Here is a 25,622-nt window from a genome sequence, read left to right on the forward strand (position 1 = left end):
AGTGTGTTGTTAAGTGTGTTCAACCTGGTGCAGGTGTGAATTGGGACTGATCTTTCTGAGGAAGGATGAAAGGGCAGCATGATAAATAGAAGACAGGTTGTGTCTAAGTCCTCCACCTCTGTTGAGAGAGGGGTTGTTAATTTGCACATGCAAGGCTTCCCTCACCCCTCTCTCAAACCACTTGTCTTCTCTGTCCAATATGTGAACGTCTTTGTCCTTGAACGAGTGTCCTTTGTCCTTTAGATGAAGGTACACAGCTGATTAAGGTCTTGAGGCGTTACTCCTCCTGTGTAGCGGCTGTTTGGTTTCTCCGATCTACAGCTCGGAGCATTCTTCAATGCACTGGACCGCATAGACTATATTGCTCATCTTGTGTTTTGGAGTCCTGTCTTTGGGGTGGACAAATATCTGCCTCAGTGTGTTGGTAGGTTTGAAGTAGACAGGTATGCTGTGTTTTTTAAAAGTCCTTTTCAATTTCTATTCCAACTGTTAAAGAGATCCTCTGGTAGAAATCTTCTGTATGTCCCTGATGTTAGAATGAAAACTAGAGGTGACAGAGCTTTTTCAGTTAGAGCCCCCAAACTCTGGAACAACTTACCTGAGGAAATAAGATTAGCTGACTCAGTAACATCTTTTAAATCTCTCCTTAAAACAAACCTCTACTCTTCTTTAAACAGAGACAACTCTTCATTTAGGACGACTTTCTATTAACTTAGATGATTGTCTTTCCTTTGGAACTGGTTTTCTAAAGGACTGATGTTGTAGTTGTTGTACGTTTTGTTTGTATTATTGTTTTGTTTCTTGCACCCCAACCGGTCGAGGCAGATGGCCGACTAACTTGAGCCTGGTTCTGCTGGAGGTTTCTTCCTCTAGGGGGAGTTTTTCTTCTCCACTGTTTGCCTAGTGCTTGTTCAAGTTGGTCTTGTTGGGCTACCTGTGTATTTAGTCTCTTATGTGAAACACTTTGTAACACATGTTTAGAAAATCTCTAACACTGACTCTATTGTAGACATAAGGGAAAACTTGCAAAAAACTGCAGTCACCAGGCCATTAAATGTGTTCAGGAAAGCAAACACTACACATAGCTATCCCAGCTAACTGCTGGTGGAAAACACAACTGACAAAGAATTTGAAAAAGGTTTTACTGTCTCTCCAAGGCAGTAATATTTATTAATTCACAATATTTCGGTCTCATGGACCTTCTGGCTAGGCAAGACAGTGTGCAGCAGTCTTTGCACAGCTCTGTGTGGATGCAATATCATTTCTCAGTTGTGTGCATTCACTTTCCTTTCACCTGCAAAACTGAAAACACTATTCATGACATGTACTAACATGGTGGCTTTGCTACTCTGTATTTGATGAATATAAATGAAATAAGATGTAAGCAATGGATTTCAGAAGTTAGCAGTGCATCCCTGTTTACTGTTGATAGAAAATCGGCTCAGGCAGGAGGGCTGTGATAGAATCCACACATAACTCATAAACACTTTTCTGACCCCAGCGGTTGCCATCTTGGATACCTTCATCTTATTGCACTAAGAACTGATCATTTTACTTAATACTCATAGTCAGATCAAAGCTTGAACAAAATTATGCACCCTCTGTCTGTTTGTCATTTTCAAATCAGCTAAGGAAAACTTCCATAAAAAAACTTTAATGGCTCTCTCTTCCACGATGGACAGACAGGAATCGATCAACAAAACAAAGCAATAGAGGTGCTGTACAATCAGAATAACAATTGTATAGATCATAAGAAGACCCGCAAGGGGACAAATTACAGACAGACTGCTGGTTGTGGATGTAGGAAAAGGAGCATAAGCACAAACATATTTTAAAAAGCACATACAAGCTGCGTCTATAACAACCAGGTTTTTGTCAAAATTACAAAAAGACAGAAATGACATTGTCATTTCATACACATTCAGGTCCAAGTATACAGTATTTAAGCAGTGACACAACTGTCCACACCACCACAACAGATTAAAAAAACTGTCAAGATGCAATTAAAGAGCAATGTCACTTTTAATATAAGGGTTTGATTGAAAACATTGGATGAGCTGTGAGAGATTTTAGTCATAGACCTCATGTTTAAGAGGCTCAAATTATTTGTAAAAATGAACTTAGTCCCATTTTAAATAGTTAGTTTTAATACTTGGTTACAAACATTTGGTATTTTTAATCCTTATTGTGTATCTTCCTATTCATCATTCTTTAACAACTAAGCACTCTCTATGAGTTTTCTGTTCATATTCTAAGCTGCACTAATCCAACTACTTTGTCATTTTACAAAGACAGATATTTTGGGAGCCTTCAACAACTCACTCTGTTACTGCATTATAAGAAAAGTGAAATAATATGATTGTGTGATATGAATGTGATTTGAATCAGGGCTCATAGAAAGCCACTTCAGAATAGTCCAGTGATTTGTTCTCAGCCATTGTGGTTTTAAGCTGTGTTTTGGGTCATTATCATGTTGGAGGACTATGATCAAGATTTCTGACACTGGGCAGCACGGTTTGCTCCAGAATGCCTTAAAAGTCTTGAGATTTCATTGTAGCCTGCACAGATTTAAGACATCCTGTGCCAGATAGAGCAAAGCAGCCCCAGAACATAACCGAGCCTCTTCCATGTTTCACAGTAGCTACAGTGTTCTTTTCTTGGTATGCTTCATTTCTGCGTCTGTAAACATAGAGCTGATGTGCTTTGTCGAAAGCTCTAGGTTTGTCTCATCTGTCCAAAGAACATTCTCCCAGAAGCTTTGTAGTTTGATAATATGTGTTTTCTATTGTCAATAATTTTCCTCTTGTGTCCACGTCCTGGGAGGTTGTCTACATTCCCGTGGAATTTAAACTTCTGAGTAATATGTGTAACTGTAGTTACAGGAACATCAAGCTGCTTGGAGATGGTCTCCCATGGTCCAGCCCAGTTTCATTAGTTTGTTTTTGTAAAAACTTGTTGAACCACAACTCACAAGCTGTTTGATTTTCACGAGTAATTTTTTTTGTAAATGTTTATTTCTTATTACTTTTGTCAGTTTGTAGGTTTTTCTTTCTTTAACAGAGAGGTACCAACATTTTGGTCCATGTGTGTACATGTTTATTAATGCCTGTAAGTAACATGTTAACCCAGGGTTGGTAATGTGTGTTAAAAGGTCAGTCTATCCAACAAATGATGATTGTTCTGTGTCTTGTTATTAAAATATTTCTCGATAAAATATGTAGTGAACAACAAAACAAAACATTTCTGACATTTGCACTTCCTGGTTTTTAATAGAATTCAAATCAGTTTTTATATATAACCAAACCTATATTTCAAGGCACTTTACAGAAGGTTTTGGGGCAGGTTTACAAAATAGAACTGTATACAGAATTATATAGAAAACCCAACAATGCAACATGAGTATGGACTAGGTAACAAGGGAGAGGAGGAACTCCCCTTTGCCAGCAGAACCAGGCTCAGAGTGGACGGCCATCTGCCTCAACCGGTTGGGGTGAGTGGAAAGAGGAGAATGAAAAGAACAGCAGGCAACAAAAAACAACAACAACAACAAGGAGCAAAAAAACAAACAAACAAAAAAAAAAAAATGGGCACGTTAGTAGGACACAGCCTGATACTTACTGAGATATTTCTGTCTGGATAGAACAAAAGTTGATTCAGAGTGGCAGTGAGATGCTTAATGCAGCTGCGTGATAGGATACGAAACAGCAGAGGAATGCGTTACAGGAGAGTTCAGTGATAAAGCACAGGCTTACACAGAGTCAAATGATGACAGCTAGGCAATGATATTCACAGCAAGGCTCACATCAGTCCAAATGAACTGGGCAGTGACCCCAGGAAGATAAGAAGGCAAAAACAGGTTGGGCAACAGAGTCCAGTCCAGAAAGAAACCTTGATAGAAGCCAGTATACAGCATACACTGATCAGGCAATATGTTATAAAACAGCCCTGACGTGAGGTGCTGCTTGATTTTAATGGTATCTGAGGAATTTGGACAAGTCAACACCTCAAGCTTGTTATTAGTGTAGTAGTAAGATCACCACCTTCCATGTGGGAGACTGGGGTTTGAATCCCAGCTGTGGCCTACCTCCAATAGGGGTCCTTAGGCAAGACCTCCTTACGCTTACCCTGCCTACCCTTGTAAGTGTCTTTGGATGTCTGCCAAATGACTAAATGTTGTTATGTATGTTATTCTAATCCTCAAACTACAGAGGGCACCCAGCCGTCCACGTGATGATAAATTGTTCACTTGCTGCCTGATATATCCCACCCATCAACAGGTCCCATGAAGAAGAGATAATCAGTATTGATCACTTCACCTGTCAGTGGTCATAATGTCCTGCCTGTTGTATTTGGTTCGATTTCACTGGACACCAGGTATTTATGCTGACCTCAAAAGTGAGTTACACCCACTCCTGCCTTTTTCTCATGTTTCTCTGTGGCTGTCCACCTGTTTTGGATCCTGAACTCTGCCTGGTGTTCATTTTGCTTCTGGATTCATTGCTTTGTGTTGACAGCTTACCTGGACCCTGAGTTTCTTTGAGGTTATCCCTGTCTGCTTCAGTTTACAGTGACTCAGAGAAACCGTTTTTACTTTGTAATATAGTGTTTGCTCCTACACACACTTCCTAACAGCCAACCTCAGAACCACACCCAGCTGCTCAAGGTGTGCTACAACAGGCAAATCAAGTTGACTCTTCTCAGCCTTTTTCTTCCTTTCTTTCTGGCCTATCCATTCCTCCTACCATTCCCAACCTGATATGTACTACTGTACCAGTGATTATTCTCCATTGTTATGGGTCCACTACCAACTACAGTAGAACTACACTTCTCCATCCTCACATCCATGCTTCAGGTTTACAGTACCAGTCTGACAAAAGTCTTCTTCTCAGGCGTCTGCTCCTTTTCTAAAGAGAAACCTGCAGTGCCTTGAACCTCCATGGAGTATTCATACATCATCTTGAAGTGGATTCAACAACTCTAGTCAATTAAAGTCAAGTTGCCAAAGTGTTTGATTGCCTGGTGCAACTGTACTGACAACAAATAATGAACATGAACATGTTTCTATGCCACTAATGTTGTGCAAAAGTGACTGGTGGGACATAAGCACAGTTAAACAGTCTTTAGCAGTCTTTGGAGTCAAATGGAAAATTTGAAATTTTGATCTGAACCTTCTAGTGTGTTCCAGATGGAGAGGAAAGCCGGCAATCACCCTTTTCCCTTTTCAACTAAGTAAAGGTCTCATCTGATAAAATGCCAAGCCTGTTATTATGATTTCAAGTATTGAAATACTTTAGGTGGTGAAGTGGTTGAGAGATATTTTCCTTCCTTATTCATTTAAAAAACCAATTAAACCTCATGAAGGTAAGAAAAACTATTATAAAATACCCCCCCCCCCCCCAGTTAAAATAGTTAAAACATTCTGGGAAGTCTGCTTGGATGGATATCAAGCTTACAATAGAGGTAGGATACCCAAACTACAACTGAAATTCCAAAAACGTTGTGACTCTGTTTAAAATCCACATAAAAACAGAAAACCATGATTTGTAAATCTCATAAACCTACACTTAATTCACAATAGAGAATACATATAATAGAAAATACATATATAAACTGAGAAAAGGAATTATAAAATTGATGGCAGCAACATGTTTCAAAAACGGTAAAACAGGGCCATGTTTAACATGGTGTAACATCCCCTCTTCTTTTAACAACAGTCTGTCAACATCAGGGAACTGTGGAGACAAGTTGCCGGAGTTTTGAGATGAATTTTGTCTTATTCTTACCTGGTAATAGGATTCTAACTGTTAATAAAGAGGATTGTTTCTCAGTTTCTATTTTCAGTTGGTGAAAGCTGTTGTCAGATGCAGTATGTGGTTTACCATTGTCCTACTGAAGTATGAAAGGTCTTCTCTGAAATGTCTGGATGGGAGCATATGCTGCTCTGAAACATGGAACCCAGTGCATTTATGTTCTTAAGTAGGAATTCAAGCCTTAAAACAGTCAGAAGGTTGTTATCAATTCAGAAAAAGGACAAAGGGCAAAGACTTTCACTAGTCCACAAAGTAGCAGCTGTTGCTTTACTATATTTTCATTATAATAACGTAATCTAAAACCTTTTCAAAACTTGAGACAGACTTTTATAAGTTAATGTTAATTGATGGCGCTTTTCCAGCTTTTCCAGAAAATTGGCCACGGAGTGTAATTTCAGGGACTAGCGAGTGGTGGTGATGCAATGGTCACAAGTAGACTGATGACAGATCTAAAGATGGAGAGCAACTAGGTACCCTTTATCAACCTCAACTATTTACTCATTTCCCACTTCAACAGGATCCTAGTCATCATTTTATGCACCATAATAAAGAAGGTCCATTAATAATCTGTTTATAATTGCAGCATGAAAGTGGAAAATAGATTTGACCTGACTGTGAAACATTGCTGAAGAAGCATTGTGGTACATCTATACAAAAGCCTTGACACATTTACTTGGTATTTTTCCTTATAGCATCATAATTATCCAAAGCAACTTATAAGTTACATTTATACAAACCAGCAACGACTGGGGCTTCATTTTCTTGTCCAAGGAAACTGTGAATTTACTGGAGGAGATGGGGATTGAACACCTGCATTCCCTTTTGATTCACAGCCACTCAACAACACAACGCTCACAATATAGTGCCTGCAAGTCCCACTTCAAGTCCTGGCGACAACCAATACTTTTCAGAGGAAATTAGCAGGTAAATGATACCTTAGCCACGTGTTAGAAGATCTAACTGGTCTGAACATAAAGTTTTCTGACACAGTGGGTGAACAGATGAAAAAGTGCCATTTTCAGCAATGTTTGATTTCCCTTATGTAATGATCACAGGAGTGAGGAGTGATTCATAAGAACTTTATAAAAATAAGGGCAACTATCAAATGTGGACCAATAAAGACCAGATCTCTCTCGTCTAAGTCCCTGTTCGATAAGTTTGATAAGTGACCGTTAAATTAGATTTATTTTTGTCTGCAACAGGAAGAATATGTCATTAGGTCATAGTGGGTGACTTCTCTGTGTGATGTTGACAATAACTGCCTCAACACTGAAATGTTTTAATCACACCCACAATCTTGTTGAATAGTTTTTGAAGAATAGTTTTTCCCCAAACCCTCTTTTATCTGACCATTTTTAAATAAATAAGAATTTAATGTAAAAGAAAAGGTTTTATTAAAGCCTTCAAAATTCACCTCCCTGTGTCCTGCCTCCATTCTCGGGTCCTGTAAAAAACAAAAAACCCTAACCCTAACCCCAGACTGCAGGTTTACTTTTGGTTCCTAGAGTTTCCACATATAGAATGGGAGGCAGAGCCTTTAGCTACCAAGCCCCTCTCCTGTGGAACCAGCTCCCAGTTCAGGTTCTGGAGGCAGACACCCTCTCTACATTTAAGACTAGACTTAAAACTTTCCTTTTTGATAAAGCTAATAGTTAGAGATGGATCAGGTGACTCTGAACCATCTCTTAGTTTCACTACTATAGACTTAGACTGCTGGAAGACCTCCCTGAAGTAATGGTGCTTCCTACTCTCTGTACCTTTCTGCAGGTTTCTGGCCTCAGAGACGTATGTTTCCATTATGCAGTTACTGGTCCTACCAACCTGCACAGTGTTTTTGCTGCTTGTTGTTCTTCTTCTTTTGTTGCCTGCTGTTCTTTTTTCACACCTCCTTCCACTCACTCCAACCAGTTGAGGTAGATTGCCACCCACCCTGTGCCTGCTTCTGCTGGAGGCTTCTTAAGTTAAAGTTTATCCTGCCCACTGTCACTAAATACTTGCTCATGTGGGATTCTTGAATTTTCTATATAAATAATGTTCTATTTAGGTCCTAATTAAACCTCTCAATACAAGGTGTCATTAGACTGGTGTTGTGATTTGGCACTATATAATAAACTAAATTGAACTGTGCTCATGTTATCATAAATGTAGTGACCGTGGCTTCAACCAATTCACGGACTTAGCAGGTGATGCCACAGATGGCAAACTGTCCTAGAGAAAAGAAAGTCCCACAGTGGGAGGCCATGTACTGTGATACATAACTGGGCACAGCTGAGGAATGTGGCTGTATCCCCTGATGTGTGTGGTATGTGCAGTTGAACCAAACACTGCTGCTGGGAGCCAGAATGTGAATATGATGCATCGCTTGTCAGAAAACCTACACTAAAATATTGAGCATATTAATGTATGGCTTATGTTTTTCCATTGTTGACTGTGTCCTATTGCATCTGGAGACGATGAGCACACACAGCTCCTCACAGCTTTTTGTGCACCATACTTTCTATGTTCTGTCCCTACAAAGTGCCACACTGACGTGGATCCTAAGATAAACGAGGCCCCAGGAGAAATCGAATCATCACCCCCTCAAGTGAAAAATGAGTTAAATGATGAATAAAATAGGTTACTACACTCCATCTGCTTTCTATCAACTTAGTCATTTGAATTCTATATTGTTGAGTAGTTTAATCCATAATAAACTAGTTTTTTTATTTTTTCCTCTCTTCATGTATCCTATCCTAACGTCTCACACCGGTCGGCCACAACAGCTGGTGGGTTTTACGTTGTGCTGGACAAGAATCAGACCCACATAGTTAATCTGCTGCCACTGGAGAAGACACAGTGTGCTGTACAAAACACCTTTTTCTTAACATTGATGTAATTGTGTTGTTGTGTTTTTCTATGCAACATGTGCTCTATGGTTTTCAAACCTTTTAGAACTGACCGTTGATTCTTTTCTTTCTTTTGGGTTCTTCTTCCTTTATGATGTATTATCTACAATGCTATTTATTTTTACTTGCCTTGTTCTTCTGTAGTTTGATCTTCAAAGTTTTCTTCTTCTGCCTCCTCCTGCTGTTTGGAAAATAACCAATAAAGACTAGTCTCACATAGGTGAGTAACATTTCTATGGTCAATATCTAATTTCTAATAAAGGCCAGTTCTGACATATATTGGTACAATGACATTTTCAGTCAGGCCTCTGTGCAGACCCACCTGTTCTTGTTCTGAGCCCAGTTGCTTTTATAGGATTTAAACGAGGCAGTTCATCTGAATCTGTTGTGAGTGTGGAAGGCGGCATTACACATTCTATCCTCCCACACATGATAAAACAGGAGATGAGCAGAAAACGGAGGCTGTGAGGCTGTGAGGTGTCTGGAGACATGAGCTCACACAGGTCTGCACTGGGAATCCTAAGGCCTCACAAACTGGCATAAGCAGGTTAGAACTGGGCTAAAGCTTACCTCCAGATAGGATAACCTCCACACATACGACAGTCACAAATGGCCTTTTAGGTTTCAATTAGTTTTTAATGTCTAATAACAGTTATTGGCAAAATGTGAGTTAACGTGTGATTATGTAACCTTCAAAGACGCAACACAGAAATAAAAAGTTGCGTTCTCTTCAGGGCACACCCTGACCACCTTAACACATGGATGGTGCTGCTAATGTCTTGTTGGGTCTGGTATAACCAGTAGCAAATGGTGGCTGATGTAAGCTTGTGTTAACAAACTAGTACTACTAAAGAAGTTTGTTTTATTGTCAGTTCCCAAATGTTTTAGCATTTACAGAGGCATTCGTTTAAATGGGAATAAATGTTGCATCCACCTATTCTTCCAGTTCAATCACACCTGCTTTAATAATAATATAATAATACATTTTATTATAGAGCACTTTTCTAAACATAAGTTACAAAGTGCTTCACAAAAACAAAAACAAACAAACAAACAAACAAACAAAAAACACATGTAGCCCAACAAGATCAACTTGAGCAAGCACTAGGCAAACAGTGGAGAGGAAAAACTCCCCCTAGGGAAGAAACCTCCAGCAGAACCAGGCTCAAGTTAAACGGCCATCCGCCTTGAACGGTTGGGGTGCAGGAAACAGTTATGTAAACAAAACAATAATACAAACACAACTCACAACACTCAGCCGCATCAGTCCTTGGGAAGACCAGTTCCAACGTAAAGACATAGTAATCTAATGGAGAGTCTTCCCAAGGACAGATAATTTTAATTTACAGAAGATCGGACCAAGGGATTGGACCAGATCTGGACTAGCATGTTATTTGGCTAAAGTAAAGAGCTGTGGGCCCCCTCAGCTACAAACCATACAACAACCTTCCCTGTGTAATGTCTGACATCTAAGGCTTTGAAATAGCTTCATTAGAGAATAGCTGGGTAGTAGAATGCATGGAAATTGATTCTTTATCAGGCGTCCATCATGACTTAAACTGTTTTTTAACATTCGTCATGTTCCAACAGGCAGTGGAGACATTCGTTGCTGCAGCCTTTTCAGTTGGTGTGATGGGGACCAACCTCCACAGTACTTGTTCTGTGTAAAAATGTATTCAAATGTGTATTAAAAGCAAAAATGTGGCAGCCTGTAAGTCACAATTTGACTTTTAGGACTACCAGAACAGTGCTGAGCAAATTGTGTGTGTTTATTTGCTTTGCTGTTTAAGTAGATAGAAAAGTATGTGAATGATGCTGCTGCTGCTGATGCTGTGGTCTACGCCTATGCATGTTAACAGCAAGTATATCTCCACCTTAAAAACTGTGCAGTCATATGACAGCAGGGATCACATTAGAACATAACCAGAAAGGGAAGAACTCAACAGGTGGATGACAAAGATGAAGACACAGGGATCAAAGTGCTTAATCTAAGACAGTAGCTCAAAGTTCAGTATCTTAACTTAATGAACCCTGTTATTTTAAGGTAAACAACATAACTTAATGATATGTACTCTAACAAGAACAAGGTATTAATAAGAAATAATAAAAAAGGTACAACATGTTTCAGTGTTCATGTGGGCACCTTACTGTTGTTTCAGGACAGACCTGAAAATGTGTAAAGCCTAAAAACCTGCAAACGGCTTTAATACACTGTTGAGGACAAATGATTGGCACCGTGTATGCATAGTTACAAAACTACAACTACAAAGATAATGAACATCTGGTTATTGACAGCTAGGTTCTGACTCAGTAAGGTGAGAAAAGAGGCATGTTAATGAAATGTATCACAAAATAATATGATGCAGTGGAGAAAATCAAGCCACATTTGTAGCTGTGCACTCTGATAAATGAAAATCTATTTTACACCTGTGCAACTCAGCCTTCTTGCCGGCGCTTTCTTTCTCCACAAATAGTAAGAGAATAAATCAGATCATCACAGCAGTGGTGGTGTGGACGGTCCGGCTGCTGCTGCTCCTATCACAGCAGCCTGGCAGCAGGACTACTGTATCATGACCATGAAGAGGCTAGAGGCATCACCGCAGCACAGGGACAGGACTGGTCAGCTGGTTGAGGTCTATTTATCTAGCGCAGATCAGGCTGCCTGTCTTTCCGTTAACCAATCAGCTCTCTAATTACTCTGCTCTTTTGATTGCAGAGATAGGGACAGTCCCGCTGCCTTCAGGAGCATGGGAAATTGAAAATGATTCTTTACCAGTGAATATGCACATGAATTGCTGCCAAAATAATAAAACAACCTAGCAGTTTTAATGTTGTGATTGACAGGGGTCAATTATGAAAAGGACTTATCTCTTGCCTCTATAACAAGTGTCAGAACATGTAGCTGCAGAAAGGTCCAGCACAACATTAAACATTTACATGACATATGTAGAAAGTGAGAAATCCTGACTGAAGTAAAGTCAAGTACAGTTACCTTTCCCTATCATATCGTTCCTTGGACAGGTCACCAGTCTATCACAGAGCTGACACACAGAGACACCTAAAATCCATGTCTCTGGATGGACGGCGCACCCCGAGAAAACCCACGTAGACATACGGGGAAACAGGCAAACTCCACACAGAAAGATCCTCCTACCCATGGATTTGAACCCGGCTCATATTGCTGTGAGGCGACAGCGCTAGTGCAGTTTGGTTGTCTGTTCTTCAGAAGGGAAATCTACCCAACTGAACGTCATGCAACTCTTTCTCTGAAAAAGCTACAAGTCAGGCCTCCAGACAGGTTCCACTGGCTCTGATCACCATCTATTTTAGCCGTAGTGTTACTAGACACATACCAACAGAAAGATGCAAGCACTGTGCTACTTTACAGTAAAACTATTTTAACTTCAGGGAAGTTCTACTCTTAGTGAGACTTTAAGTGAAATCTCAACACTGTAGAGTCACGTGATATTTACTCAAAAGGATGAATCCTGACTTTTTTAGTGCCCTTGTTTCTTTTGAAGACCCATTATCAGACTGTGATTTGTAGCTGCAAGTGAAATGTCTGTCGCTTGCAATTAATTGTTCCTCACAGAATAAAAAAAGGTTCCATTATTTTACCTTAAGAAGATATACTCCTAAAACGAATTAGATTTCCATCAGCCTCACGTGTACGATGTGACTCTGAGACCCAAACTTTAGGTTTCTTGTTTACAATAACTGAAGGGGATAAATAGAGTATGAAATAAATAGAGTACGAAATAAATAGAGTATGAAATAAATAAAGTATGAAATAAATCGAGGATGAAATAAATAGAGTATGAAATAAATAGAGGATGAAATAAATAGAGGATGAAATAAATAGAGGATGAAATAAATAGAGTACGAAATAAATAGAGTATGAAATAAATAGAGTATGAAATAAATAAAGTATGAAATAAATAGAGTATGAAATAAATAGAGTATGAAATAAATAAAGTATGAAATAAATCGAGGATGAAATAAATAGAGTATGAAATAAATAGAGAATGAAATAAATAGAGTATGAAATAAATAGAGAATGAAATAAATAGAGGATGAAATAAATAGAGGATGAAATAAATAGAGGATGAAATAAATAGAGTATCAATTCTATTCATATTTCTTATTAGTAGTATATATTATATTCCCTGAATTGGTAATTTGCTGATTGATAGCTAATACAGACATCACTGTGATGACCACAGTGTGCTGTTTTTGGTTCCGTTTTTTTCCCACAGGACGTAAATGCAGCATCTCGGGCTGCATCTCCCAGTGACGTCACCAGGCAGCGAGGGGGTGGGCTGGAAGGGGGGGGGGGGCATCGGTGAACGCCGTTACTGTGCGTGTCGTGCGTGTCGTGCGTGTCGTGCGTGTGTGTGTGTGAGAGAGAGAGTCCACAGGAGCTCAGCTCTCCAACTGTCAGCGAGCTGTCAGGACTGAATCTGGGCCACAGAACAGCCGCGGTTCGAGCTCTGCGGAGCGGACTCCCACTGTCCCGAGGTCCGCTGGACACGCAGCACCGGGGCTTCACGCTCCGTGTGCGGGAACCTGCTGATGCTGCTGGAGTCCGGAGCGTGTGAGTAGATGCTGCTTCAGCTTATGAATGATACATGACACGGGGAACTTTAGTGTTGGTGCTGAGCTCTAGACGCAGTGTGGTCACCTCCCAGCTGATCGATCCTCAATCAGCTGATCGATCCTCACTCAGCTGATCGACCCTCACTCAGCTGATCGATCCTCAATCAGCTGATCGATCCTCACTCAGCTGATCGATCCTCACTCAGCTGATCGACCCTCAATCAGCTGATCGATCCTCACTCCGATCCTAACTCAGCTGATCGATCCTCAATCAGCTGATCGATCCTCACTCCGATCCTCACTCAGCTGTTCGACCCTCAATCAGCTGATCGATCCTCAATCAGCTGATCGACCCTCACTCAGCTGATCGACCCTCAATCAGCTGATCGATCCTCAATCAGCTGATCGACCCTCACTCAGCTGATCGACCCTCAATCAGCTGATCGACCCTCACTCAGCTGATCGATCCTCACTCAGCTGATCGATCCTGAATCAGCTGTTGTCTCTGTCTCCATCATGTTCTGTCTCTTCACGTGGCTCGAGGAGCTCGAGGACCTCTTTGATTTCTCGTAGACATAATTCTGCTCTTTCACGTGGGCTCTCACGCGCGCGAACTCCGACACGCTGTCGCGCACGCGGAGCCGCGCGGTGTTCACTTCTTCCCATCTCCCTGTGTGATGGACACTCAGCTGTCCGCTGACAGTGAGCAGTGAATTGAGACTTCAGACACTAATCATTATTCTATTGCTTCATCACTATCAGCTGTTTGAACTTTGCCATTCCTGAAAGAGGAGACATGCATTGTGGGATTGATAATGGAAAGTAGCATGCACAGTAACTTTTTGCTCTCTAGTTGACAGATTTCTTCTCATGATGTGATTGACATAGTCCAACTGATGTTAGCAAGGTGTTTCAGAAACTGTCACTTTTAAGAGCTCATCATTATTTGTATTTATCTTTTAGGACGACGGTGATCGTCTAAATTATTCTTTATTTCTAAATCTACTCTCTGATTCTGAACTCAATTTCTGAGCCATTGTTCAGTTGAGTTTTTGTTTTTTGGGGTTTGGCGTCTTTCAAAACCAAAAATAATAATAATAATAAAATGAACTAATGTAAGAAATAAATAGCTGCTGTAAGGACGGCTAATTACTCCAATTATTTGATTAATCTCTTGTTTCTTTTTTTATTAAAGGACCAATAAATAATCCCATTAACTACTGCATGAATCTTTATTTTAACAGGAATCCATTAATGAAGGAACTATTAGAATGATGAACTTTAACCTTATGAGACTATTCATCACAAAGTTTATACATGATAAGGTCTAATCAGGACATGTGTTTACTGCCATACTGGACCACTGGAGGGGGGGGTCACTTTTCAGGTGCAGCCTTTTGGACCATTTCCTAAACACAGACCTTGATGCAGTGATAATACTAATGGTTCATCGTTGTAGGCTTTGTTTGTCGATTCACTGTTAGTGTTAATACTGTGATTTTAGGTATTTAGTTGGATCATGTTTGCAGTTATTATTCATGTTACACCATAAGTGGCTGATTGTGCAAATAATGACAACAAAGCGTGAAGCACACTGTCGCCTGTCATTCAGGAAAAGCTCTTAAAACAAGAGTAATTAATAGTTACACCAACTCTCACTGATTTTGCTTACATAGACGTTTTCACTTGGATCCTGATGTGATTCTGATGTAGTGATCTGAGCAAACGAGGCTCGGCTTGTCAGAAACGTGTCAGAAGGTTGTGTAAGAGTCACTCCTCAGCATTGTTTGCTGCCACTGCCTGTCAGTAGTTACTTCAAGTGTTTGCTGTAGTGCTTTTTGAAAATCAATATAAGCGACACACTGGACCTAAGACTTAAACCAGGAGCATATGTAAAACCCTTATTTGTTTTGGCACCATGATGCCAACAGGATCAGAGCCCACGTGGTGCATCCTGATCTCTACCCAGTGAATGATGCACACACACCAGGCCATCCACATAATTATTCCCAGTTCTTCCTGGATACTGTCCTTGTGCTGTGTGAATGTTTACTTCTTATGTCTACATAGAGTGGCCTCATGTCCCTTTGTGAGCACCACAGTGAAGCACAGTAGAATGATGCTTGAAAGATATTACTATACGCTGCTGTAAGCAAGGAAGGAAAACTGTCCTAAAGTATAATAGTTTAGTAGAAAACACACCAACATATTCATATATTCTGAGTAAAAGCAACTTACTACATGCAGAGCACTGCTATCTAGTGGTCTGGGATTTAAACCCCATACAAAGTCTGCCATAAATCTTCGAGTATGTGTGAATTATTAATCAAAATCACTACTTTATTGAGAATTGATACAGTATCATAGAAAGTGGACTATGGTCTGTTTTTGATGCACAGGTTGTTTAGAGGACCAGTTGCATGGGTGTGGGGTGTAAAGTCTTACATTTCAAGTCTACCATGCATCCTGCTATCGTTTGCTTTTTATGTTGCTCCTGACGTACTGTTCATGAGTATGTCACAGAACAATAAAACAATAAGGCACAATACAACACTAAGGTGTTATGTGAGTAATAAAGTCACAAAGTAAATATATATTAAAACATGATTAAATTCATATTTATGCAGAGGTTACATCATCTACAGTATCTACATTACAAACAGGTGTGTTGGGTTGTTCGATGTCGAGAATAGTGACAAAGTGTTTTGGATGTGTTGTTGTTCAAATGGTGCTGGACTGTAGATCATGTACAGACATATGACAGTGGACACCAAAGACCATCTGAAGTGCTCTGTCTTATTTTTGGTGGAATAAGCCTTTTGCTGAATGTGCTTCCCATCTGCCACAGTTCACTGTAAAACAGGTGATTGTCCAGGACAGCATTGGTGTTTTCCACCATCCTCCTCTCTGTTACCTCCAGACTGTCACGTTCCCGTCAATCTACATATTTGACCTTCTTGATCAGCTTGTTCAGTCTCTTGTCCTCACCAGCAGCATCCAACCTCAAAGAACACTGTAGAACATCTTCAGTAGCCTGTTGTGCACTACAAAGGAAGCATCTTGAGGAAGAACAGTCTGCCCTGTCCTATCTTGTATTATTTGACCAGTCCTGTTTATTGTTGATGTGGACTCCAAGATATCTGTATGACTCTTCACTTCCTCTCCCAGGATGGTGAGTTGGAGTGGGGTCTTCACGCCTCTCCACCACCAGCACAGCTTCAAGCAGGTGTGCAGGTCCCATCACGTGTAACTGATTGACTGACTTCTTGTGGCCAGTCATTGTTTGCATCATATTGATTGATTATCCTGTGTGTGTGTGTGTGTATTTTCTAATGTTGCACAGTCCACAATATGGTAGAGACATAGTTAAAATCCCCATTTCCTATTCTAAGTGTACTGGGTGTCACATGCATTCTGCTCTGGAGCTAATGGAGGAATATTAGTAGTCATGACAGTGGCATGTGTTAACTACTGCTGCAGATAGTAGGATCTCAATACCACCACCAGCAGCTCATTGTTTAATGTGCAGATGCAGGTCTTCATTGTTATATGTCCTGGACTGCGACGTCTGGACAAAGACAGCAAGACCACCTCCTTTTTTGCCACTCTGCGAGAAGCCAGTTCAAGCAAACTGTTTGTTTGTTACAGTATGTTCCCATTCAGCTGGGTCAGAGTGAAGCAAAGCAAACTGCACTCACTGTACTCTTACTGGCTGCTCACTAAAGCAGAAAGTGCATGAGTGATAATCTTTGAAAGAAAAGCTTTAAATCTCCTCTGTTTATTATGACACTTAACTCCTACTATGCACCCTCTCTTATTCCTCCTCAGGTCCTGTACTCACAGTCACTTCTCAATATGTTTTTTTTATTGTGAAGTTTCTCAGCATTTTTACTGTATTTGCCATATTATTAACCAATTTCCAGCACAGACACATTTCCAGGAACCGCTCTGGAAAGATTGTAGAATCTTAGGTACCTTAATTGAGTTTCCAGGACAGGAACAAGCATCCTGTTCTGCCATAATTCCTGGCCTCTAAAATGTAATCTCTGTAGACCAGTAATTGTTGGGACAGAGTTTCCAGTGCCGAAGGTCTCTTATTGGTAAAATACAGACCACAGTCACCACAGTTCTCCATCTTCGATTTCCAATAGTAGGATAATGAACTGTAAAATGTAAATATGTATTTAGGGCCATAACAAGTTTTAGGATAAAGTCAAGTGTGAGTTATCAGGCGGATCACCTATGGTAATGACCTGTAGGTAGTGAGAGAAAGAATGAAATTGCCAGTAGAAGCAGCTGTGGCAGTAAAGGTGGTGTGATGTCAATGGTTGTTTTTACTTAGCTAGAAGATCTGTGGGCTTGTTCAACTCCCCACTGGTCGACAGAGCCAGTCACAACAGCAAAAAACAAATACCCAGAATAAGAAGTTTCCAGCAACAGTAAACAATCATGCTTCATACTGTGTCATCATGGTGATTCACCTCATCTTATAGTGCTTACGTGTTAAGGTGTACCTGAGGTCGAGAGTCAGCATATTGGTCTATTACTATACAGATGCTTTTATCTTCTAGTTTCACTTGACTTGGACTGGTGTAGTTGTCAGCTAATGGCTCTGAATGCACACCAATTAGCCCAAACATTCAAACTACCTGGTGGTTCTAATCTTGTGGAGGACAGTGCTGAGCATGCACACTCAGGTACGCAGCTACGCAGCCCCACAAACAGCAAACTGTGATGCACAGTATGTTCTAACACCTGTTAATCATGGCTAGTATTACATTCAATCCAAAAAGTTTATTTATATGGCGCCAAATCACAAGAGAATCATCTCAGGGCACTTCTCATTATAAGGTCAGAAGCTTATAAATTCATAGAGAGAACCCAACGATGCCCCTTGAACAAGCACTGGGCCACAGTGGAGAGACAAACTCCCTTTAACAGAAGAAATCTGCCTTGACTGGTTTGGTTGAGTGGACAGTAGAGAGAGAAGAGTATAGTAGACAATAACAAGCCAGGACGGACAGATAGGACATGATCAGGGAGCCAAAAGGAACATTCAAGCTCCTCCTATGATGAGGACCACGTAGAAGGCACAACGGAGAGAGGGGGCAAGAAAGAGAGGAGAGGCAGATGCCTACAGTATGTGCTTCGAAGAGAAAAAAACAAAGGTTAGATAAATGCAGTTGCCAATAAATGCATTGATCACGTCGGCAGGACGATATGGGCGACTCTGAAATACTGGGTTTGTTAGTCATTGAGACTGAAACACACCCACCAACCAAGTACTGGTAACATGTACAAAACCCTGCCACTAATTGAAAGTTAGGGCGTATAAATGTGTTTTAAGTTTTGATTTTAAAAGCTTCACAGAGTGAGACTATCAACTTTAAAACCACCAGCTAGTTTGAATGTTGTGACTGACACTATTATCAGGGTTAACGTTAAATGTTATCAGCACCATGTTGACATCCATCACTCCTGGTGAACTTGATGCTGTTGATGCATGTTTTTCATAATGTTTCAGCTTTATCAACTCTTTTTTGTATTATTTTTGCAGAATCCAAAAGACTTGCAGATCTTGGAGTTAGCAAGCTGGTCTGTGAAATAGGATGGCCTCTTTTAGAGGGGCACAGATCTAGAAACTTGTGTGATTGTGACACAGAAGCTAGAGCACAAACAAAAGTAACGAGTAACTTAAAAAAGATTTGTTTTTGACAACTGTAGTGATCTAAATCACTTCTAATTTTTCTTGTAATGAAGTCGTATCTCTGACCTTTTTTAATCTATTTACCTTTTCATTTTCATGTGGCTTCCTTTTTACATCCCAGTAAGAATACATTACTTGTGAGATCCACAGTTGCACATTTATGCTGCTTTTGCTATTCTTGTACAAGGCACCTTGAGATCTTGATTCACGACTAGTAGTAGTAGTAGTAGTAGTAGTAGTAGTAGACTAGTATTAATACTATACAGTGTTTATTAGAGTTATAATTGCAAAAAATATGCAGCAACAGGTTTTCATGCAAGACGGCTAAAGTGAACTTTTGTTGCGTCTCTCAAATATTGCTTTATTTGTTTTCCTGCTAGTGGTAGGCCACTCTGCCTTCCATGGTGTATTTTGGCACTTAGCACTCACTTTAATGCTCGGCCATTGTCTCGTTATGGTTTAAAATGTTCTCACATGCGCTGTGGTGAGTAAGATCGATGTCAGAGATCTAGTTTTACGTTTTATTAGTATAATTGAAATGAAATTATTATTAATATCTTACAAACATCAAAAATATTTAAAACAAAAATAAAACAACAGTAAAAATCCAAACCTATATATTGTGTATAACAATAGTCCTTTTCATGTCAAAGTAAGTTTAACAGTTTAAAACACACATTCATTCAATACAAACAGACAAAATCAAAACCTGCTGACTGCCTTAAATTCATAGTTTTTTCTATGGGGTTCTGAGTTGAATTAGTGGGTTTAAAAATTTAAACTAGTGACAGCGGATGAATGTTACAGACAGCAATTTTAGGTTTTTGTGCATAATTTAACTCCCAGTTGTTTAGGGCGTATGTGAGTGTAGGATAGAAGCTTAGTTGATCTAGTTGAGAGTCACATTTGTTCAGTCCTGTCCAGTTCTTGACTCTTTTGATTGTCACGCTGTCAACAGGAGTGGATGGAGGAAGAAGAAGTGACCCAGTTTGACCAAGACATTTATAAAATCACTGGCTAATTAGCTTATTGGAAAAATAAAATGTAACCTGGGTCACGTTTCAAGAACTAGAACTCAATAGGTAGAGCAGTTGTCTGCCAATCACAGGATTGGTGGTTCGATTCCCGGCTGCCACATCACATGCCAAAGTGTCCTTGGGCAAGATACTGAACCAACGCAGTGTAAAGCGCTTTGTGTACCAGCTAGGTAGAAAAGCGCTACATAATATATCATTATATATATATAATTTACCATTCAACAAGTTACAGAACTTTCTGACTGAAGTTCAAGTTCAGTTTTGTCATTGTCACTGATTTTTTTATCTTTTAAATTAACCCACCCCTGATTCTTTTTACCTTACCAAAAACCTAAAAAGCCAGTTAACAGATGTGTTAACTGCCTGTTTGAGTGTTGTCATGATGACAGAACACACAAAACCAGCTCATTAGCTATTATAAATCAGAAATACTCACGTGAAGTTATCTGGAAGTTGAGTCATGGGAACTGGACTTCCTTCTCATACTCCCTACTAATCCAAGTAGCCTCTTCAGTCTGAAGATAGTTGGTTAGAGCCCAAAAATGTATGCTTCAGGTTTAGTTGACAGGGTGACACCTGGGTGAAGCTCTAGATCCAGGAGGTACAGACCTTCACAGACCACATAACATCAAATTCACCAGGTAGGACACTAAAGACGATCGATTTGCTTTCCTGGACTTTGTGGTCATCCTTGGGACAGATGGCAAACTGGAAATAGAGGGACTTGAATCAGCTGTGTACCTTCATCTTAAGGACAAAGAACAGTCTTTTGAAAACAATTAGGTTCACATATTGGACAGAGAAGACAAGTGATGTATATGTGTGAGGGAAGCCTTACATGTCCAAATCAGCACCCCCTCACAGAGGTGGAGGCCTTAGACACAACCTGTCTTCTATTTATCATGCTGCCCTTTCATCCGTCCCCAGAAAGATCAGTCCCAATTCACACCTGCACCAGGTTGGACACATCTAACGACCCACTTTAGGGGGTAAAAAGTGTGACTACTACATCCTTCACACCCTCCCCTTACATAGTTTCAACAAATGAGCCAATTCAGTATAGGGGTGGAGTGAAACCAGTCCTGGAGGATAAATTTGTGTCTCTAACCAACTATCTTCAGACTGAAGAAGCTACTTGAATGAGCAGTGAAATGTTTCAACCTAACAAGAAGGAAGTCAGGCTTGTGCAAACATTCGATTTTAATTAGAGGTTATGGATTACTTTTGATTATTATAGCAACAGAAATAATAATAATGAATTATGGAAATGATGGTTGGACAGCGCATGTTTACTTTTCAGTTTTACCTTTAATATGAACACTGTATGACTTGTGCTTAATGGATCAAACTCTTGTTTCATTCATCATTTATTCAGTGGCTAGGACTAAGTTAGACTAGATACTCTTGAACCTTTATCATATGTTAGAAAGTACTCTAGTTCAACTCAGCTGAACTTTGTAGAATCCAGCTGTGCACTTTGATCTGATGTTGCTGCTTGGGTTAGGGGTGCATAGTGTGCAATATGCATTCAGTAATCTGTCAATTGTCATCAAATTGGGAGTATTTAATGTTTAATTGGTACTAGCATGAAGTCTCAGAGATTCCTTATGGACAAAGTGTGCAAGTTCAAAAGTGTGTGTGCAAGTAAAGAAAGCTTAGCTTAATAAATCTTTCTACATACGTAATCTATTGTTTCCTTTCTGTGTCTGACACAGGAGAGAACTGTACAGGGGAATGTGCACAAAAATATTAACTTCACAGACAATTCTGTCCTTAATGTAAATTAATTCAAGTCTAGTTTATTTAGTCCCTGACAATCTAATGGTGTGGTGAAAGTATCATAGTGCATGCTGGGACAGATTCCAGCCTCCTATTAGCTTAAGCAGAACTGGCTTATTACGTAGTATTTTTGAACAACTGATTTTCCTCATGTTAGCCACTTGTGTGGTTTCATTCCAGTCATTCTGTTGTTGATTACAGCTCATCAAGTAGGCTTATTATCTCTTTCTCTATCAAGCCTCTATTACGTGACCACCATCACCATCAACACTGATTGTCACACACAATGTCCACATCCGTGTTTCTTTATACGACTTAATACTCTAGTATTGTGTTGGTAAGGAGCACTGATTACAGCAAATCATTTCTTTGGTTAACACAATCATTTGTGAATGATTGAAAATATATGATACAATAATCTATATGATACAATATCTTAAACCATAAATAGTATAATATAATAACATTTTTCTTTTTGCAAAAAAGATTAGTGACAAGGGCCCTGCGATGGCCTGGCAACCTGTCCAAGGTGTATCTGTGTATGACAGCTGGGATAGGCTCCAGCCCTCCTGTGACTCTTGAGTGGACGAGCAGTTAAGAAAATGGATGGATGGATTAGTGACAAGAGAGCTTGTCATCGAATGTCAATGGTTTAATTCCCTTCCATTCAGGATAAATCTATGTGAAAGAAGCGGTGCTTGTCTGCTTCCTTGAGCAAGTCCCTTACTTTTCCAGTGGAGCTGCTCAGTTGCTGCAGGTCAGACTGTGGTTGTACTGGGCAGCTTTAAGGTGTGAATGTAATCAGTTCCTGAGTAGAAGAGGTGACCTGTATAAATAAAGCTTAAAGATGGGGTTATATTTAATTAGTAATGAAGTGATTTTACATTATATGTACATTACAATAATATTCTAATATAAACCTGTTATTACAGAGCTACAAAGTGGAACTATCTATCCACCCAATCCTATTGTAGTGTTTTTCATTAATAACTCAGACTGCTGAAATGTAACATTCATTTTTATCATTAATATTTACAGTAACCACAGCAACTTTTTACACCACAACACCTCTCAAACTCAATAACCTCTCAATCAACAATAACCACCCAATGTTTATGTTCTTTCCTGCGGGTGGTGGGTGACCAGGACGGTGGCCCCATGTTGCTCCCTCAGGCAGGTCTCGTGGACAAGAGCCCTCCCACCAGATGCTCACCTACGAGCCCCAACCCCAGGTTTGGCTCCAGGTGACACCAATAGATACAGGATACAGGGCTTGTGAACTGCTCTATGTCAGGCCCATCGCCTAGGACCTGTTTGCCTTTGGGAGGCCCTAGCAGGGGCTTTAAGCCCCTGACAACATAGCTCCTAGGGTCCTTTGGGCAGACAAACACCTCCACCACTATAAGGTGGCAGTTCGAGGAGGAGCGTCTGACGCATTTTATACAATATCGTTGTTCAGATTATTAAAAAATGTAATACATAAATAATAAAAAAGTTTATGTAAGTTTATGAACACAATAATTACATGAGAGTTACATATTTATTGTTACTCCCAAATGATTTAAGTTCTCAATATGTAAAGACAAGCTCCTAAAATGTAATTTACATGTTATGTCCCTAGGCATATTGCTGGATGTATTATGTTAAGAGGCAACATTGTTTTTTGATTGAATTAAATCTTCCATTTAAGTATTGCATTGAAGTTACAAGGAGGTGGTTGGGAACTGTACAAGCTTAAATCTAGGGTTCACATAAAGGATTCTGTTTTTAATTCTTGCATTAAAAAAACGAAGTATTCAGTAGAAGAACATGACCAAGATGCCATGACATAATACAACAGTATGGTCTTCTTATTACTGTCAAGAATATTAGTACTTATCTACGTTTTTACATGGGTCTGTCATGGGATGTAAAGAGAGAGATTAGTAGCTTTATTCTGCCCAACAATAATCTACTAATATGTGGAGGTCTTTCAGTACAATCACAATGGAAGCTTGGACAATAATGTACAGATTTATGCTGAGTGTTCAGCAGGTGTCTGAACCCAGGTTCATGTTTATATTGAGCTGGGTCTTTTGAGCGGCACGGTGAACATCTGCTGCTGCTGGTGGCACTGTTGAAGCTCAGTCTGTGTATACTGAAGAAGCAGCACCAGCTGTGAGCCTTACAAGATTCTGAATTTAACATCCTGTTGTAAACTCCCTTAAATGTACATAAACATAATTCATTTTGCACCTTGTTTCATCCTGTAGATACAGCTCATTGTTGACTGGTTTTTAACCAATATTGCTAAGAATCTATCCAAAAAAGCCGGATTTAACTGCTTAACTATTTGCCTTAGCCCAAATGGCACATTTTTTAATTACCCAAATGTGCTACATGTTTCTTTTTAAAGGGTTGGAAATGTAATCAGACTTGTCATTATTGTTGTGTTGAACATGTTGGCAAAGATGAATGCAGGAAAGAAAAAATGCAAGAGAAATACATAGAAACATTGAGTCTTGGTAGTGCAATTTCTGTGAGGTAACCACAACAACCAGCATTTTAGACCCACAGAAACAGTCTAAACATAAATCAGTAAGAGAACTCCAAACTGGAAATAAATGAGTGCAAAAAGAGTGGAGTGCCTAATCAGGATTTGTGTTGATATTGTGTGACACCATCAAATCTGTAGTACTTCAGTGTAGCTTTTCAATAGAAGATGTCAGTGATAAGAGCAAATGGTTCTTGAGTTCCTCTGTAATGGTGAAAGTAAGTACTGGGAGAACAGGTATTACAGCGGACTGCTAGGAGATTCAATTTAGATTTAAAGGCAGCCTGACTGATGTGTTTGAACACAGATGATCAGTATCTGCACCCTGTGGAGTGGAAAATCTACTCTTTTTAGGAGTTTTCTTTACTATTATGGAATAACAGTTATGGGGTTATGTGATATGGCATCAATTTTTACCAAATGACAAGTCACATAAACAACCGGAGAAATGTTTATAATGCAGGGATTTTTTCCTGAAATGCTGATTATATAATAAACCATTGTTGTGTTTAGAAGGTCAATAGCCAGACCCCATTAGAACTCTCGAAGCTGGAAAATTATGGCAAATAACACCTTTAACAAATACAATTAAAAAACAGCTGAAGTTACTTAGGGACTTTGTGGAAAACCACACAAAACACAAAAAACATAAACTAAACACGGACACTAAGTGACTTAACAAGTCTAAAAGTGATTGTGGTGACTGCGATTATGCCTGTATTTAATATGTTTAAAAGGCAGGTGCAGTCTGCTTGCTACTGTTATTTGGGTGATGAGGAGGCAGAGGACAAATAACAGAATGTGTCGAGCATGTATTTACCACTGATGTTAATATATTTTGAAGGACAGAAGAAAAAAATAAGCTTCGGATTGATTTGAATACTTTGGAATACAGTACGTACTGTACCATGCCAAAACATTTTGCATCTCTGCATTTCTTTCCAGTGTAGTTGTTGCTGCTGGGGTCTTCAAGACCTTTTACAGTGTAATGTTTAAGACCATACAAAATATAACTATACACAGAATTATAGATAAAAAAAACCAACAATCCCACTTGAGCAAGCACTAGGTGACAGTGGAGAGGAAAACCTCCCTTTTAACGGCAAGAAACCTCCAGCAGAACCAGACTCAGGGTGAGCGGCTATCTGCCTCGACCGGTTGGGGTGAGTGGAAAGAGGAGCGAGAAAAGAACAGCAGGCAATAAAAATAACAACAAGCAGCAAAAACAATTAACAGGTTGGTAGGAACAGTAACTGCACTCTTGAAATATACAGC

General features: G+C 39.7%; 1 protein-coding gene across 2 annotated transcripts in view; it reads left to right on the forward strand.

Annotated features, from left to right (window-relative positions):
• Positions 1 to 13,106: 13,106 nt before the first annotated feature.
• Positions 13,107 to 25,622, forward strand: part of gabbr1b (gamma-aminobutyric acid (GABA) B receptor, 1b) — a 152,677-nt gene continuing 140,161 nt past the window's right edge. For both annotated transcript variants that reach the window (XM_026348364.1, XM_026348365.1), the window contains exon 1: positions 13,107 to 13,289. In XM_026348364.1, the coding sequence (XP_026204149.1) occupies positions 13,268 to 13,289 (22 nt within the window). In that variant the 5' untranslated portion in view covers positions 13,107 to 13,267. The remainder of the gene's footprint in view (positions 13,290 to 25,622) is intronic.

Source organism: Anabas testudineus, chromosome 11, assembly GCF_900324465.2.
Source record: "Anabas testudineus chromosome 11, fAnaTes1.2, whole genome shotgun sequence".
NCBI classification, from domain to species: Eukaryota; Metazoa; Chordata; class Actinopteri; order Anabantiformes; family Anabantidae; genus Anabas; species Anabas testudineus.